Source organism: Peromyscus maniculatus, chromosome 13 (genome assembly GCF_049852395.1).
Source record: "Peromyscus maniculatus bairdii isolate BWxNUB_F1_BW_parent chromosome 13, HU_Pman_BW_mat_3.1, whole genome shotgun sequence".
Taxonomy (NCBI): domain Eukaryota; kingdom Metazoa; phylum Chordata; class Mammalia; order Rodentia; family Cricetidae; genus Peromyscus; species Peromyscus maniculatus.
In genome coordinates this window covers 59,398,887-59,417,959 of record NC_134864.1, presented here as the reverse complement: position 1 = coordinate 59,417,959, position 19,073 = coordinate 59,398,887, and the positions used below count along the sequence as shown (strand labels likewise).

General features: G+C 43.7%; 1 protein-coding gene across 2 annotated transcripts in view; it reads right to left on the bottom strand.

Annotated features, from left to right (window-relative positions):
• Positions 1-19,073, bottom strand: part of Ankrd44 (ankyrin repeat domain 44) — a 276,558-nt gene that overhangs the window by 126,781 nt on the left and 130,704 nt on the right. For both annotated transcript variants that reach the window (XM_015993765.3, XM_006974874.4), the window contains exons 3-4: positions 8,345-8,423; positions 243-313 (exon numbers count right to left, since the gene is read on the bottom strand). In XM_015993765.3, coding sequence (XP_015849251.3) covers positions 243-313; positions 8,345-8,423 — 150 coding nt within the window. The remainder of the gene's footprint in view (positions 1-242; positions 314-8,344; positions 8,424-19,073) is intronic.

Here is a 19,073-nt window from a genome sequence, read left to right as displayed (position 1 = left end):
TTCCTCCCCAACTTGCTTTTTGATCAGTGTTTCATTGCAGCGATAAAAATTTAACTAAGACTCTCCTACTGCACCATGTTGGACCTGAGCAAGACACACAAAGAGCTTTGTTACCCTTTGGGTAACCCGCTTGCACTAGAAGAAACAGGCTTTCTCTACCCACGACGATCCTGGACTCGGTGGGAAGAACTCTTTTTCTACGGACAGTAGGAGTGGTTAGACTGACTGAGGAGATCACTTACTTCACTTCTGGAAGCCACCGCGCGGTGCAGCGGGGTCAGCCACATGTTGTCCTTGGCATTGACTCGGGCTCCTGCAACCAAACAGCACAGGTTAGGGGCAGAGAGGAGTCAAGGGCCGCGTGTCACTCCTGTCTGCCTGGTGTAACCAGCAGGTCTCCTTTTCTCTGCATCAGCTGCAATTGAACAAGATTTCATGTGGATAAAGGGCCCAACAGAAATCTACCTTCCCTCATATCCCAACCATCCCTCTAGTACTAGCCAGGTATTTTAATCCCAGAATCCTTATTCCATGAAGTTTCCGGACAGGAGGCCTGTGCAGATTGCTCCCAACTTCTTTGTGTCATGGAGCAGACACAGACAGGTTCAAGCCCAAGCTGAAACTAGCTCACACCAAGAGACACGCTCTATACTCGGTTCACTGAAGCCAGGTCATGGCACTGAGCAGAAGCTGCATACAAATGGACTCCAGGAAAACAGAACACACCTTGTTCCCTTGACCTTCCCATGACTTTCCACAGGAGTAAGCCCACCAAGCCTTTCCATCTGGACAATGGAAACACCCTATGCAAGTCTTTGGTTCAGGGTTTTGGAAAGTCCTCCTGTCAGTGAGAGACTATTTTATAAAAGGGCTGTGAAGGGAAAAGGGGAGGAGGGTATCTAAAGGTGTGGTGAGAGGCGCCCATTTTGGTTTTAATTTAGTGAAAAACCTCATGAGGGTGGAGATTGGAGGCATGAATAAAGGCAACTAAAGGGGCAGGAAATGGAAGAAACGAGTAGGTGCCTTGGGACAAAAGCTCAGAACATGAGTCAAGTGGACGCAGAGATTAAACACAGAAACTTCTAGAAAGGGAGCAGGAGACTTCTGTGGGTAAATGTGAGCTACTATTTAAGCCATGGACTAAAAGAAATAATGAATCATAGAACTGATAGTATTTTTCTTTAACTGAGGACAAATACCATCAACAGCATTCATCAGAAAAAACAGTCTAACCCCTCAAAGGGGATACGCACCTCATCTCATTCCTTTGGTCTGAGTTATCACAGACACAAGTATTTTTTATTTATTTATTTATTATTTATTTATTTATTTAGAGCCCAAGGTTATTGTAACATAATGTTCAGGTTGAGAGCCACTGACGAACTTAGTTTTAAACCAAGTTAAAATACCTTGAAAGCCAATTTTCCTAACTCCATCTTGTCTAAAAGGGTTTAAAGTCCTTTACCTGTATGAAGACCGCAATAAAATAAGAAGCCCTGAGCTAAATGTTCTGAAGTGAAATGGGTTGGAAAGACATGGGATTTGTGGACAAAGCCTGGGATTTGCATTTGTTTTCAGCTGCCAGTATCTAAGGACTCAAAGCTTCTAGTCTGTAGAATAAGGCTAACCACACACCAAAACTTTCTAGTCTGTAGAATAAGGCTAACCACACATCAAAACTTTCTAGTCTGTAGAATAAGGCTAACCACACACCAAAACTTTCTAGTTTGTAGGATAAGTCTAACCACACACCAATACTGCCAGGTTTGTTGGTTTTATTGGGTGCTTGGGAATATCAGCTAGACATGAGGATAATTCATAAATCACAAAGCACTAGAAAATTATTAGCTATCTTCTTGAAAAATCACCTCAATAGCTCATCTGCTCCCTAAGTCTATGGCTAAGGTTTCCAAAGGCAGTGAAAATTAGGGTGGAACACAGTCAACTGTCAACTATGAAATGTACAAACCAGCACAGTCTCTTAAATTTTCATTTAAAAATTTTAAATTCATTTTATTTTATGTGTTCAAGTTTTGGTTGCATGTATACATGTACACCATGTGCTTACCTGTTATTCACAGAAGTCAAAAGAGGGCGTTCTAGACCCCCCAGAACTGGAGACACAGATGGCTGTCTGCACTGTGTGGGTACCGGGAACCAAACCTGGGCTTCCTACAAGAGCCAACAAGTGCTCTAAGGCATGGAGCTGCTGATCAATTCATCTCTCCAGGCTCCAAATGCACACTTCTTAATTTTCATTTTTTTTACATTTATTTGCATGTATACACATGTGGAGGTCAGAGTTCCTGCCTTCCACTATGTAAGTCCCTGGAATCTGGAGACAAAACTTCAATTGTCAGACTTGGTACTTGCTAGTGAACACCTTTATCTACTAAGGGATCTGGCCTGCCCCACAAGCAACACTTTCTTTTTCTTTCTTAAAAGTAGTTGGGGGGTGGGAGGAAAACTTGTCCACATGTGTGTGGGAGCCCACAGAGGACAAAAGAGTGTCAGATCCCTTGGAGCTGGAATTATAGGCAGCTGTGAATCACCTCATGTGGGTGCTGGGAATTGAACTCAGGTCCTCTGGGTGAGCAGGAAGGACTCATACCGGATGGGGTTTCCCTCCAGCCTCATCAAGCATATTTTTAAAAGTAAGAGAGACTCAAGTTATTGAATTATTGAATCCTCAGGCTAAGGAAACCAAGATGTGATTAAAACAGGAAAATTGGTGAATTTTCAAATAAAATTCCCATTACTAAAAAAGAAATCTGAGATCTTATTCCCTAAGTATTGGCACCAGCAGAGTATGAATGTCTATTGGTTACGACACAGCTTTCTGGTTTAGACAGGAATGACATTTAATCCCTATAGCTCCTAGTAGAACATTCTGGGAGCTAGTCAACTCTTTTAAAATCACCCACCTTTTCTTATACATTGATATGTACAAGTTAGCACACAGTGCTTAAATCACATCTCTCTAGTGAAGCATGGTTATTATTTTTAAAGCTTTTCTTTGGTATTGAGGTAGCAAATATCGTGCAGGCCTCCCCGCCCCATCCTATTCACAGTTGGAGAGAATACATTTTGCATTTTTTTTAAAACACAAAAGGCTGATGCATGAAGAATACCCAAATGATAGACATATGAGAGATACTAAAAATTCATTGGGATAAAGAAATGAAGGCAAAGTTAACGTACTACTTCATAAGGCCTGCCAAATTGATGAAATGGTTATTGCTGTGTGTGGTGTATGTACTTGGTGTGTGTGTATGAGTGTGTGAGAGTGTGTGTATGTGTGTGAGTATATGTGTGTGAATGATGTGTGTGAGAGTGTGTATGTGTGAGAGATGTGTGTGTATATGTATATGTATGTGAGTGATGTGTGTTAGCATGTGAAAGTTGTGTGTGTGTGTGTGTGTGTGTGTGTGTGTGTGTGTGTGTGTGTGTGTGAATGTGTGTTTCTCTAGGGTATATGAGGGGATGGAATTGCTCATAGTGTGGACGCAAATGGTTTACTAGGCGATGCCATGGTGTCTACCAGCATGTGCTCCGTCAGGTGCAGCCTCGACGGTGCTTGAGAAGTGGAGAATTCATGAGTGGAACGGAAGAAACTGCTTCTTAGTCGCTGTACAAGCCCTCCGTTCAGACACCCAGGCTCTGCCAGGAAGCCAGCTGGGAAGCCGCCAGGAACAGCCCCTTCTCCCCACCAGGAGCCATGAAAACAGCAATGTTATCTTCGAGCTTGCCATCTCCCCTCGGTTCCCCATCCTCTTCCTCTGAACACCTTTGAGAGTCTTGTCTACCTCTCGGGGCGGGGGGCAGATGGTCTGGGCTTTATTGAATAGTCATAACTTATTTTTCCAAAGGAAACCCTGTCAGCACTATTGTGCACTGAAGGGCACAGTCTGCACCACTCATGATCCAAAGGCAAATGCTCTTTCACCCAAGGACACTACGTCCTTAATCATGAAAATGGGCATTAAATGTTACTCTTTAGAAAATTATCAAGTGCAATTCTAACTGCCAATTAAGCGCGGTCTTCATTTCGTCCCTGTTACCTCTCCTTTCTAGTCCCAAGGGATGGGGAGTAAAGGAGACTCTGGCATCTTTTCCAGAGGTGGCATTTCTGTTCTTTCAGCCTCGTCATCTAGGAAGACTGACCAAAGCCTGGGCAGTCAGCTTATTGAAGCAGGTAAACATTCAAGAAAGAGTATATGAAATATGATTATAATATAGAGCACTTGCATTGCTGTTTGATTTTTCTTTCTGTCAAACGGACTGGATCTTCCCGCAGCTCAGGGGTCCCGTCACCTTGGAAACACAGGTGACAACGGCATGTACATGGCAATTGCCCGCAACATTTTTCAAACTCTTAAGTTGCCACTAAAGCCGCTTATACACTCAACGGAAGGAATCTATTGTTTAATACTATACCAGATGTGTGTCTCTGACCAGCTCTGCTTTGTTAAATCACAAATTTTACCAGATATTTTAAAAAAAATCAAGTCCATCCACAAAGAATGAATATCTGTTAGGCATGAAGGAATCAAAGAACCACACACTACCACAATTAAAAAAAAAAAAACCCACAAGAAATCATTTTGCACAAGTATCACCTGTTTGGTGGCATAGATTCTAGTAAATGTATTTATTTATTTATTTTGTGTCTGTGCAGGCACCTAGATGTTTGTGTGTGCATGTGCCTCTGTGTGTGTGTGTGTGTGTGTGTGTGTGTGTGTGTGTGTGTGTGTGTGTGTGTACCAGCACGTATGTGTGGAGACCACAGGTCAACCTCTGAGGTCTACCTTCTGTCTACCTTGGTTTTTGAGACAAGTTCTCTCCCTGGGACCTGGGACTCACCACCGAGGCTGTCCTGGTTGGCCAGCAAACCCGGGATCCTGATGTCTGCACTTCTTCCACTCTGGGGTGACACGGACACACCACCACGCCCAGTTATTTACGTAACTGCTGAAGGCCAGCACGCATTCTACTGACTGAGCTATCTCCCCAGACCCTGCAGTGAGTGTATTTTGTATTTAGTAGTTAGACCTGACAAGCGCCCACTTTAGAGCACAAATTCTCCCGTTTCTTTCTCCAACCCAAGATTCAGTCCATCACCCTTGTTCTTGCTGAATTTTGCTGTAAGATATTTCTCTGTGGCCATTTCCGGTCAGCTCTGCTTTCCTTACTTCGCCCCTGACCTCAGCGCTCCTCCTGGCGTCCCACAACCGCCTCGATCCTGACCTGGCCAGTTTCCAAACAGAAGCCCAGCCAGATGAGGGAATCAAGCCCAAGCGACAGGCAGTGATAAGAAAGTGGAAGGAACCTGCAAGGCACTGCCCCTCCCCCTCACAGCGTCTGTTCAGAGACACTCGCGGTTGGTTCCGTTCACCCGGTTAACAGGAAACATAGTCGGTAGTAACTTAGTGAATTTTGGTTCCAGCATGCTCTGGGAGTTTACCCAGCCACAGGGAGCTCAGCTGTAACCAGCTCTTCTGGAAAGGCTAAATTACTTGTCCAACATGGGAATCATTAGCACCTCATTCATTATGAAATGAGGAAACGGAGCGGTTGGATTCCCCAAAGGGTCAGCTGCCAGATGAGATCTCAGAACTGAAATCACTGCAGTCATATGACATTTCTTTAGGGATATAAAATACAAATGGAATAAAAGTCCTTTTGGGGAAAATGAAAGCTACGTGAACTGCAAACGTTGGCCTCTGTTGAATAAAGTGGCTGAAGAACTTTCTCAGTGTGGTGGGCAGAAGCAGGGGAGGGAGAGGGGAACTGCAGCAAACTGAACCAGAGTTGCACTAAAGAGATGAACAGATCAGCAGTTCTAAGACCAAACAGGTGCGCAGATCAAGACACCCCAACAGCTCTCCTGGCTCTCCGGGATCAGCCACGGGTACAGAGACACCGAGAAGACTATGCTACGTGAAGGTGACATAAGGTGATATCGAGGAACATTGGTCCCACATGGGTGACCCTCGTGATGCAGGATTAAGAGCTTCCCTTTCAAAGCTGGGGCCGGAGGAGCATCAACTCGGGGTCAGCTTTTCTTGTTCTCAGTCACTCCCCTCTCCCAGTCTCCTGCCTTTTGTCCTCTCCCTAAGATACACCTTCTAAAGTGTGTGTGTGTGTGTGTGTGTGTGTGTGTGTGTGTAGGTACCTCAAATCCCCTGGAGCTGGAATTACGGGCAGTTGTGAGCTACCTGATGTGGTGCTGGTAATTGAACTCGGGTCCTCTGGAACTGCATCAGGTGCTCTGAACTACTGGCCCATCTCCGCAGCCTCCGAGACATCTTTTAACACAGGTTGAACATCCCTATCCAAACTGCCTGTGCCCAGAAGTGCTGCAGATTTTGAATTTGGAGGAAAGGGTTTTGTTCTATTTGACCCAAGACTACACATGAAGTTCTCCTCTGCTTTGTATATACCTTAGACATATTTTACCGTATCTGCATTTTGATGGCGGTTCATCCCATTAAGTCAGGTGTGGAATTTCCCATCAAATCAGATGTGAAATTCTCCACCTGTGGCATCATGATAGCACTGGAACATCTGGACTTTAGACTTTCAGATAAGGGAATGCTTGTCTTGGTAATGATGCTGTTGCTTCGGATCATTTGGTATCGTTATCACATGATTCTTATTTTACACATTGATTCTGTCTACAATTTTCCATGGACCAAATTTCAACTGTTAGGGTAACTGCCCAGGTATGCACTGGCTCTTAGCTATGGTCTGTGCCCATACCACACAAAACATGCTTGTTTCATACACAGCCAATAACACCCTCGGGTTGTCAAAAGAAAGATCTGCTCTTGAGACTAAGAAATGCCCACAAATCTAACCCTGCTAAGGCACACTTGTTCTCACATACATTATACTTGTTTCCTGGAGAAGCTCGCCCGAAGAATGGAACACCTTGAACCAGAGAACCACACGAGCCTTCCTGCGCACACGGCACAGCTGTCTTCACCACGGTGCCTTTCACATCTGTTGAGTACATGCACCTCTCTCGTCTTTGCGTTGCATACTCTAGAATGTTAGCATTTCCCTTTGCTACCGCAGACAAAGGCAAACACTTAGGACAGGCCTTTTGCCTAGTTGGTTGGCGACAGCATTTCCTCCAGATTTTAATCTCTCCAAACAATACAGGAGAAGGAAAAGCAGTCAACCTGCTTACAATCTACAGTGAGGCCTGCATACAGTCTATAGCATGGCTTGTATACAATCTACAGAATGGCCTACGTACAATCTACAGAATGGCCTACGTACAATCTACAGTGAAGCCTGCATACAATCTAGAACAAGGCCTGCATACAATCTAGAACAAGGCCTGCATACAATCTAGAGCAAGATCAGCATACAATCTAGAGCAAGATCTGCATATAATCACAGCAAGATCTGCATACAATCTAGAGCAAGGCCTGCATACAATCACAGCAAAATCTGCATACAATCTACATCAAGGAGTGTGCAAGGGATTTGCCTAGCAAACATTTAGAGGAAAAACCATGTAATGGCATGTAATGGTTTTGGAAACCTGTTTGTGAGATGTACCGAACACACAGGAGTCTAGAAATGAAAGCATTCACATCTTTCAATCTGATGGAACATTAAAAGCACAGTGAATGAAAAAGAATCTCACAGACCAGTAAATACAGAGTTTAGATCTGACATGATTCCCATATTTGCACCCAATTTTTGAAAATATAAAATATCTTATAGAGTTGTAGTAGTCCATTTTATGCCTTTCCATGAAGATATTTCAACACTCTACCTGCCTACTCAGAGAAAACCTCTATTTAGAACCTGGCATGGCCCCTTCCATCTGTTTTCACACTGTTATTAAAGTCATCGTTGCAGATAAGGAAACAAGTATTATTTTGTAGTACAATTTAAATATATGATGTATGTCCCCTTATATGCATACTTTGTGCTATACATTATGTATAAACTCATACAATATATGTGTGTGTGTGTGTGTGTGTGTGTGTGTGTGTGTGTGTGTGTGTGTTCATGTAGACTTTAACTGGTTTTCTTTTCTTACAATTAAAAAATATCAAGATATCCAAATGTACTAAATTTGTCTATAATGCCAAGTCTGACAGGACAGATAGGAATCAGACATTCAAGGTAATATTCACTTATTCAAGAATCATTGCCAACAACAATTTCTTTTATTGTATTTCATGTACAGATCAATTGCTGACCAAATAAACTTTGATGAGCAAAGCAAAGTGATTCTGTTCTGTTCATTGCAGTTGCCGTCTAGTAAATCGGTCTTTTAAGCCTCCATGAGAGTTGGCTTTTGAATACAGGAGTTACTTACCTGACAAAATCAGGAGTTCGATGATCTCTGCATCTCCCAGGAATGCAGCCACATGGAGCGGGGTTCGTTTCTCAGAATCCTAAAATAAACAATATCAAGGTATACATCAGTCAGTGGCAGCTAGATGTCAGGATGCTTCACTCACACCAAGGTTTGCACTTTATAGAGTAAGGCTTGAGGGCCAACTTATGCATGTGAGTTTGACAAAAACCCCAGTACCAGTCATGAGAAACCTCTTTTCAAGTTGTTGGTAGGTTGTACAAATGACTCTCCAAAACATATAGGCTATGGCTGCTGCCCTTGCGTCCTCTCAAAGGATTAAGGAATGACCCTATTGCTGAAGACATTATGCACTTGGGGCACACTTAGGACACAAGACACGGACTATTTGAGCCAGAGCTAACCTGAAAGTCTCCTTCCTACAGACTAGCTTCCGTACTACCAAAAGGTACTATGTAAGCTTCCAGAGAAGAAAGGCAAAATGAGCTACTCAGCTGTGACACCTAGAAACCCTACCAATGGCCAGAATGACAAGCTATCCCTCAAGGTACAACAGTGGCACTCACCTATTGGTGCAAACCAACAGCTGTTTAAATGGACTTCAGGCCAATCAACAAGAGAAGAACTATGCCTGGTCCTGGAAACCTAGCCAACCTCCCCAGGGCTGTTGAGTTCCTGGATCTCAGAAGACAATCTACTTCCACCTCATTGCTAGACGAGCACAATTTTGTAGCTACATTCTAAATCTTATCCTTACACCCACAGGTAAGTGTAGCTACCACCTCTAATCAAAGAGGCTTCTCTTGACAGCAAACTGAGACCATTACAGGACACCACAGCTGAACGCCGATGCAAAGACCATCAATGGACTGTGAGGAGCCAGCCCCAATGGGTTCAACTGCAACACAGATACTACATCTGTAGCTCGGGAACATCACAGGAGAAAACTGGCTCAAACAGATGGGAAATGTGCCCAAGATCCTACGGATACATAACAGAGTCGAGGCTGGACCGTCAGCTGGCGGTCTCTAGCTGATGTCCTTGGCAAGGGATTTAATACACGTAAAGAAGCAGCATGGTAAAAAATACAGCCTCCCCATTTATAAGTCTATAAACTGGAGATAATGTCTACTTACAGGTCTAAGAGGAGTCCAGACAATGCAAATAAAGCCCCAAACAAGTAGGAGGCCATGCACAGGAAGAACTCCACACAAGGACACTAACACCAGTGTGCAGATACAGGTATGTGAAGCTGGCAGTCTGTGACTACAAATAACGGCACAGGGCAGAAAGCTCGGCCAGGTACATGACTATGGTGACTATTGGAGCTGCAGCACCCCAGCTTTGAAAATAAAGTTGCACTGATTAAAAATGTGTATGATAACACGAGAATCAGGTATATTAATTTGGCCATAAGCATGGCCTCTTCCACAACCTCCCATGATTACTCGGGATTCTTGGGACTCAGTGTTGATTCTCTCAATCCTGTTCCCACTTGACTATATAATCAACCTAACAACCCTTTCTTAGCCCAAGGGTATTATTCTCACAGATATTTTCTCACAGTCCAGGCCCTCCCTTTCTCTTTTAGACTATTGCTTTGTGCAGTTCACGTCTGAGACAGACGGCAGGCAGGGGACGTGACAGGGCCTGATCTTCAAACCACTTTAGCTGTCGGAAGACCTAGCAATTGGTTTTATGGACTGACGTTAAGTGAACAAAGGGAGGAGCGTGAATTAAATGGAAATTTACACATGTGTGTGCAGGCAATGCTACCGAGAACCGAGAACAGAGAAGTCTGCAACTCCAAACCATGGTGTAGGTTGGAGAATTCAGTCAGAGACCACGGTGAGCCCTGCATGACCTAGCTTTGAAAATAAAGGAGAGTCGTCTGAAAATCTACATGCTAATTTAAGAATCACGCATATTCTTCTAGGCAGTAAACTACAAAACCATCGAAGACACAAATCGTTTCTTTCTTCCACTGATTTCCCCCTGCAAATATTTGTTATCTTAACTTCCTACTTTCTCTGAATCCTCACTCTGTCTGCTCAATTTTTTCTCTTGGGTATTAGGACAAAAATTATATACTTGCATGCTCTTTTGTGAACTGAATTAGATTCAGGGCTTGGTTGAACAAACTCAACCTTGCCCAAGTGATTGAACCAATGATAATCCTAGCTCAAATGATGACTTCATCTGACCTGAAGCAAAGTTAATGCTCTGGCGGAGAACTTGGATGCAAATATAAAGAGAATAAATTCCAGACTCTCTCCCCGCCTTGCAGAGTTGGTTGGTCTATCATTACATGGCTGGATTTGCTGAGTCTGTGGTCCCTTATATGACACAGCTTGTTCAAACTAAAGTTCCAATAACAGTAAGAAGGTGGGTAGTCTGAGGTCAGACTGTAAAAATTCTTAATAGGAATCCAAGTGCTGCTGTTAATATACATTCAAAGGTTTCCTGTAGCTTGAGTAAGACATGTAACTGCAATGGAGACCTGGTCACCAAAGCAAAAGAACACAGTAAATGCTAGAAAGACCTTAGCCCAAAACAGTGCAACTTCATTGCTGACCAAAGCTGCTAACACATGTTCTCCAGAAGGGAACAAGCAATGTTCAAGGACCATGCGGCAAGGCTGAGGGACAGAGTCACAATATCACTGTGCTCAGGAAGCCGAAACTCAAGGGTTGCAGCACATCACTTTGTCATAAGTTAAACCAATGGTGTCAGAGACACAATGATAGGAGGCGAGGACAGATTGAGGAAAGGGGACACCAGTCATGACACCACTAGAAAGGAGTTCTGGGACAATGCTACCCTAAAGTGTCAGAGGGGGCAAGCCCATTTAGTAATTATACCATGCTTTCATTTTAATTTTTCCAAACTGCTTGACTGTAAAACATCCCTACCAAGGGAGACACACAACTGTGTTCTCAATTTTTATTAACTTCATTTAAAAGAAAAGGAATCCGCAGACTGCACAGGTTATAGGATTCGCCCAACACAGCAAATTGATGTTGAAGAATTAGGTGTCATGATCCCAATCTGAAATATTTTTCTTAATAAAAAATGAAAGCAAGGACATCATCTCAGAATGTCCCTTGGCAGTCTAAATCCTTTTGTTCTAGTTCACTTTCTGTTGCTCTGATAAACACTGCCACCAACAGCAACGTGGATGAGAAAGGGGTTTATAGGGCTTATACTTCCAGGTCACAATCCATCATCGAGGAAAGTCAGAGCAGGAACTCAAACAGAAAGCATGAAGAAATGCTGCTACTGTCTCATGCTCAACTAACTTTCTTAGACAACCCAGATCTACCTGCCTAAGAACGACACTGCCCATAGTGGGCTTGCTCCCCAAACACACGTCAATCAAAACACTCTCTCATAGCATGGCCACAGGTCAATCTGATGAAGTAGGCTGTGGTGAGTTGATAATAAAAAACTAACCAGGATAGATTTCCTCTAGAGTCCTCCCACAGATCCCAAGGGGGAGTTTTGAGGAGCATATCAAAGGTGCAGCAGACATCCTCAAAATGGAGTTTACAATAGACTGAATGGGAAGAGGCCAGGCGTGGAGAGCCACTTGGGAAGCAATGCAGGAAGCAGAAGGTGCTGACACAGCAGGAGATGTTGATGCAGCGGGTCCTTCAAACCCAGGCCTGGCTGTGGGAGATGCAGTGCAGAACGGGAACTGGGAACCGAGACCTTCAGAGAAGCCCCAGCCTTTCAAGTGAAAGTTTGGCTTGAAGGAAAGGCAAGCTTTCACACAGGCAGGTGGCAGGGGGCACCTTGTTCCGGGCTCCTGGTGAGGGGGTGAGACTCTCCTTTACGGATCTGCATCCCCAGGATTTCCCCTCTGTGGTTTAGAATTTTGAATTTATACTATCTATGTAATACAGGAACTTTCAAATTAAAAAAAGATATAAAATGTAGTTCCCGATCAATGGTTTCCCTATGTTGCTAAAAAGAAAGCCTAAACTTTTGCTCGAGAGATATTTTCTCTGTCCAGGGGACTCTGGGACCACAGAGGAAATCTCCACTGAAGATGAACTGCTGAGTCTAAGACAGAAAACCCTCATGGAAACAGTTCAGCACAAGCAGGAGATGGCAGACAAAGCCAGCAAGAACGGAAGATAACACGCAGTCCACACAGGAATCAGGATAATGTCTGAACTTGAGACACAAAAGACAGAGCCTATGCTAAAGGAAAGCCATTGTGTTTTACAAAGCAAAATGTGGAAGCCAGATGTGGCAGTGCACAGCTGTGGTACTAACATGCGGGAGGCGGAAGATCATTTCAGCACAGGACTTCAAGACCAGCCCTGGCAACAGAGCAAGGCTGTATGATTAAGGAAAAAGGATAAATATACATAATGATTGAGACATAGGAGGTAGTGCCATTATGCTGCAAATTATCTAACATTTTTGTCTAAGAATACTGAAACTAGTAGGGGAAAAAAGAATATTAGAAGTAAGGGAAATACATACAGTGACTCTGTGGTGTGTTTTACAACAGTCAGCCATATTTCCTGAAAATAAACATCTGCTTAGAAGCTATCAGATGCCAGATGCTGCAGACCAGTGGTTCTCAACCTGTGGGTCACAACCCCTTTGGGAGGGGAGGTCAAAGGATCCTGTCACAAGGGTGGCATATCAGACACCCTGCATATCAGATGTTTACATTACAATTCCTAACAGGAGCAAAGTTACAGTTACCAAGTAGCAATGAAAATAGTTTTACAGCTGGGGGTCACCACAACATGAGGAACCGTATCAAGGGGTCGCAGCGTTAGGAGGGCTGGGAATCGCTGCTGTACACGATGTTAGGACTACAAAATTAAACCAACCCAGTCCTCTCATAGTAAAGAACCTTGTCGTCCAGTTACCACTTTCCTGGTGTAGGACATTAGAGCATAAGTGATAACAGCCAGCGTAACCATGACAACCATGATGCCAAGTGCTGGGGGAGACTATCAGATGTCACAGGGAATTCCTCCCTAACTATTAGGAACAAATCGGGACAGTTGCTCTCAAAAGACATGAAAAAGAATCTCTTGAAAACAATAAATAAATAAATAAATAAATAAATAAATAAATAAATAAATAAATAAATAAATGCATCTTGTCCAGGGCCTTTGTAGTCTCCTATCTGGGAACTTTGATCAACCATAAAGGCCAGTGCATACCTCATAGGATGGCTGGGGGGGGGGGGAGGCGGGGGATTCTGGAAAGGTAGAACACAGCACCAGGCCAGGTACAGAGTAACAGCTGGACACGGTGGCTGAGACGAACACTCTCGCCATTTCCATCTCATCTTTTGTCAAAGTGGCCTCAGCATGACAAAGTGAATGTTCATCCCTCAGATCCTCACAACACCCATGGATACACGGAAAGAATCTGGAATCGGCTCCTGAACATTGTATCGCAAAGAGGAAGCTCCTTCTCCATTACCCATTAGCACCAACGCCAGGCTGCCCTTTGCACGTGGGTCCCGACACATGGGACGAGAAAAGACCCAGTTCCTCCAGAAGGGAAGCAGATGAACCCTCCAGTCTATGAATAGCCAGAGCCACACCGGGCCGGCTGGGTCTGAGCTAAGTGTGCAGACAGCCAGCAGAGGAAGTTCCTGAGATGTCTGTTTACCACAGAAGCAGCGGATAAAAGAAAAGGGGGAAGCTGAAGTCTGAACACGCAAAGTGAGCTTGATATGGCAAGGCCATTCTGGCAGACGAAAACACCGTGTAGCCAGGCAGGAGGAGGGGCTACCCAAGCCCCTGTCTTGAAGATGAAGACCTGCACAGCTAGTGAGGGCCTTGGGAATCCTTGGCTAAACGTGCACCAGCTTCTCTGCTCTCTAAATATCTGTCGTACAACAAACACTCCTCCCTAGATGTGACGAGTTTGCACGCCAGTGTAGACAACAGAGCAATAGCAGGAAAAAGCCCATGAAATACAGGAGTGGAGCTGCCTTTTCCGTCCTCCTAACTCCCCCCGAAAGCAAGGATGCTGGAGAGTAACTGACACCCTGGGTCCAAGCAGCTTAACTCCCTGCTGCGGAGAGATTGCCTGAGACAAGCAAGTGTCTGAAGAAAGCCCGAATACACAACAGGCACCTGGGAGATATTTCAAATTGTGTGAAGAAAAAAGACTTGGATTTATATTTAAGAAAAAAAAAAGGCACAAATGTGAAGGAAGCTGAGTATTGAGGTAAGGAACGGGAAGGCTGGCGGAAAAAGAAGAGGAAAAGAGAAAGGAGACAAATGTCAAGTTTCTTTTCAAAACGTCTGTGTTCACTTTTCACTTGAACGCCTCATAAATACCGAGGGATATTATGTAACAGACACACATATGCCCACCAGCAAAATCAAACATGGTAACATTTGTCTATGTGTGCTTCAGAAGTCTTCTTGGGGAAAAAAAAATGCCTCTAGAGGTAAAGAGCCGCAGCTCAGCGAAGCAAGATTCCCAGAAAACACCGGGGGGTGGGAGATGGGAGAGAGGGGGAACTGGGGGGGGGTCTCAGTTCTTCACCTCATAAACGGTGCGGTGGTGCGCACATTCACACATGTCTCCGTGCGTGCTTGTGAGGCCTCCACTAGGGTAGATCTCAAGGAAAGGAAGTGCTGGATACAGAGGTGTGTACACATTCCCTTTTATTAGGTATTCCCAAATATATTCCGAATGTAATTTTGCCAGCCCCACAGACCAAACCGATCTCACAAACACAAGACCTCACTAAACAGCCTCAGGATACACATCCCACGGAGCCATCTCCAGAATAGACTACATTCTAAGAGACAAAGCAAGTCTTAACAAATACAAAATAAATCAAATCATTTTTGTAGCTTATCAGATCACAGTGGGATAAAAATAGAAATCAACATGAGAATGTTGAGAGGTCGCTGTAGAATAGCCAGTGCATTGAAGAAGACGGAGATTAAAACTTTGTACAACCAAAGGAAATGTTCACACAGCTACAGCAACTTAGGGTAATGTTTACGGCTGTAAGTGCTTACGTCACAGAGATGTAAATAAATGTCTTAGTGATTCACTTGGAAGCCTTAGAGAGGAGAGAAAACTCAACCAAATCCTTAATCAGGCAGAAATTAATGAACTAGAGACTCAAAGAACAATATAAAGACTCAGTTAAATAAAGAATCAGTTCTTGGAAAAGATACAGAGTCAACAAACCCTTAGCAAAAATAACCAAAAGATAATGAGGAGATTCAAGCTATTAAACTTAGAGATGAAAGGGCAGGGCGTCAGCCTTATGAATCCTGATATGGTATATAATGAAGATACGTGGACTAAAAACACTGCATTTAGAAAGAATGAACATGACAACGGATGCCAATCCAGAGGATCATGGGGGAATAGCACAGAAACCTGTATTCAAAAGATCTGTAAAATCTGGAAGAAATGGATAAATTCCTAGACACATATGACCTGTCCAAATTAAATCCAGAGAATATAAACTTGAGCAGATCTGTAAGAACCCGTCAGACTGACACAGTCATAGAGTCTCCAATGGAGACATTCCATTGAGGTCTGGGAGCTTCGAAGTCTCTCACTCGCTGCACCTCGTCTGGTTGTGGGTTTCCATGTTAGCTACCATCTACTGCAGGGATGAGCAGTGCACTGGTCTCTGGGTACAGCTATGTGTCATTAGGAGTCATTTTATTGCTATGTTCCTTAGCAGCATAACAGTAACGGGTCCTTAGGGCCCATGTCGTATCTAAGTCTCAGGTCCTTGTCCACTTTAGCAGTTTTAGGTACGCGTTTCATCTCATGAAGTGGGCCTTAAATCCAAAGCAAAGCCTGGGACCAGATACATTCAAACAGAATTCTACCAGACCTTTAAAGAGGAACTTAATGATGATTAAAATTTGCCAGAAGACCGGATCAGACGTCATCAAAAAAGATATATAGAGAAAATAAGCATGTGAAACAATGTTCAACATCATTCATTATTAGAAAGATTAAAATTATATTAAATATTTATTAAGATTGCTTATATTAAAAGGACTGATGATAATCATGTGTTGCTATCACATGATGTAGAGGAACAGACACTGCTGTAACCACTTGAAAAACAGCTTGACAGTTTCTGAAAGAGTTAAATACACATGTACCATACAATCTAGGTACTCACTTCTTGGGATTTCCCAAAAGAAATAAAAATCTGTGTCCGTAGAAAGACCTGCAAGGCATGTTCAACAGCCTTCCTATGACAATCAGAACTGAAAGTAATCCAAATATCCACCAACAACAGACGGACACACTGTGGTGTTGCCATATTATGGCGCAGCCTCTCACTCAATCCATACATTCACGGAAGGCCTGCCGCATACCAAGCATGGTGCCTAATCCTGAGGATATAGCAAGACAGAATGCCTGGCATCGAGGAGACTGAAGAAAACTTGCTCTCTCGTTCCAGGCAGTAGACTTCCTACTTTAAGACCCAATTAAACTCTGCCGTCAGCAGAGAGAGCCACCAGCACAGCATTAGAAAATGCCGAGACACACGTGTCATAAAAGGAAGTAACAATGCTCAGATCCATCTACTCTGGACACAACAGGCAGTCTTAGCTGCTGGGGGCCTTTCTCCCTCTCCGTCTCCTCTTTCCCTCTCTCTGAATAAATGAAAAACTAAATCCTTTGTGGTTGTTGTGGCTCACAGAAAACTATTTGAACTACACTGATTAGTACTTTACAAGACTTTTTTTCACCCTCCAGGTGAATATTTTAAAGACAGAGTTTATATGTAATACTAATAATAAAATTCATGATGCAGTTGTCTGGACTGAAGGCATCAAATCCGTGTGGCACACCAGGATGCCAGCTTGATTACTTCTGGGTGAACGATTTTTATGGATGTTCTCTGCCTGCTTTCTTCTGACTGTATTTCAGCAGTTGCAGTTTGGAAACAGGCAGATAAGATCCCTTTTGTAAGTAATAAAAGACTTTGCCATCAATAAACAAAGACAGGACTGCTGGAGTAAGCTGGTTTTAAGCAATCACACATTATTTCCTGTCCAAAGCCTTCATTATCTCACAGTAGGTTTTAAATATTTGACTTGTGAACATTATTTCTTTGCAAATAAACAAAGCATTACACATCTGTGATCAGCAGTGATAAAACTATAATTTACCCAATGTTCCAGAAAGTTACCAGAGCACTGTTCTATGCCGTGCTACAAGTTGACTCTTAGTGAACCCTGGGGAAGCAATTCAGGATGGACTATCATCCTCAGTTACCAGAGGAAGCAACCCAGGATGAACTATCATCCTCAGTTACCAAGGGAAGCAACCCAGGATGGACTATCATCCTTAGTTACCAGAGGAAGCAACCCAGGATGGACTATCATCCTCAGTTACCAAGGGAAGCAACCCAGGATGGACTATCATCCTTAGTTACCAAGGGAAGCAACCCAAGATGGACTATCATCCTTAGTTACCAAGGGAAGCAACCTAGGATGGATTATCATCCTCAGTTACCAGAGGAAGCAACCCAGGATGGACTATCATCCTTAGTTACCAAGGGAAGCAACCCAGGATGGACTATCATCCTCAGTTACCAAGGGAAGCAACCTAGGATGGACTATCATCCTCAGTTACCAGGTCATGAAAGAAGGTTGACTTGGAGTTACTCATCTACCCACAGTCACAAACAGTATTTGGTGGTCCTGGATTTTCTGGTCCTGCACTCTTTGGATTCTCGGAGAACACCATGGAAGTGTCAACCACACTAAGAACCTTCTCCAAGGACAGTGTGCTTTCGCTCCCTCTGCAGCACTTTGGAGGGCTTTGGGTTACTCAGAATCTTCCCAACAGGGCCCTGGGGGTTCTCAGGCACATGTGCACACACACTTAGGATGAAGAGGAGTCCAGAAGTCAGCCTGCCCTTGACTCGGACTCTGAGTCACTCCTCTACCAAAGCCAACCCCTCTAGGGTTCATTTTCCTTCTCTACCAAACAAATATAGGATTGTTTCTCTTGTAGACACAATAAAAATAAAAATTAGCTGTACTAGTATTACTGTGTCTTTGATTTTTTTTTCCAGGTCCCTCAGTGACTCTAGAAGAGAACAAGGAGATGAAGAATACCTTCTGCAGAAATAATTTTGCTGGTTATATGTCATCAAAGTCAGTCAATAACAGCAGCACCTGCCCAGCTCACCCACTCTCCATGAAGTCATCAAAGATGGCCAATAATGGCACTTGCCCTGAGCACCCTCCCCATGAAGTCATCAAAAATGCCCAATAGCAGCACCTGCCCTGAGCACCCTCCCCATGAAGTAGTCAACCAGTATATCCTATATCCTGGCTATTATAAATTGCCCCTCCTTAACTACCAGATAACTGAAGCCTCTCTCAGACTCTAGGCCAGTGGTTCTCAACCTTCCTAATTCTGCGACCCTTTAACAAAGTTCCTCATGTTGTGGGGATCCCCAAGAATGAATTATATCACTGTTACTTCATAACTGTAATTTTGCTTCTGTTATGAATCATAATGTAAACATCTGATATGTGACCCCCCCCCCAAAGGGGTTGAGAATCACTTCTCTAGACCTAGGCCCTAAATTCTTCATTCTTAGGATGCAGATCAGGTTCTTCCTCTCAGAACTACCTCAATACCTACACTTCAGGGTGCATGACTGTTCAGAAAGTGATCCTCCTGCAACAGGGCTTCTTTCTCATTCAACATCAGCAGAGCCAGGTCT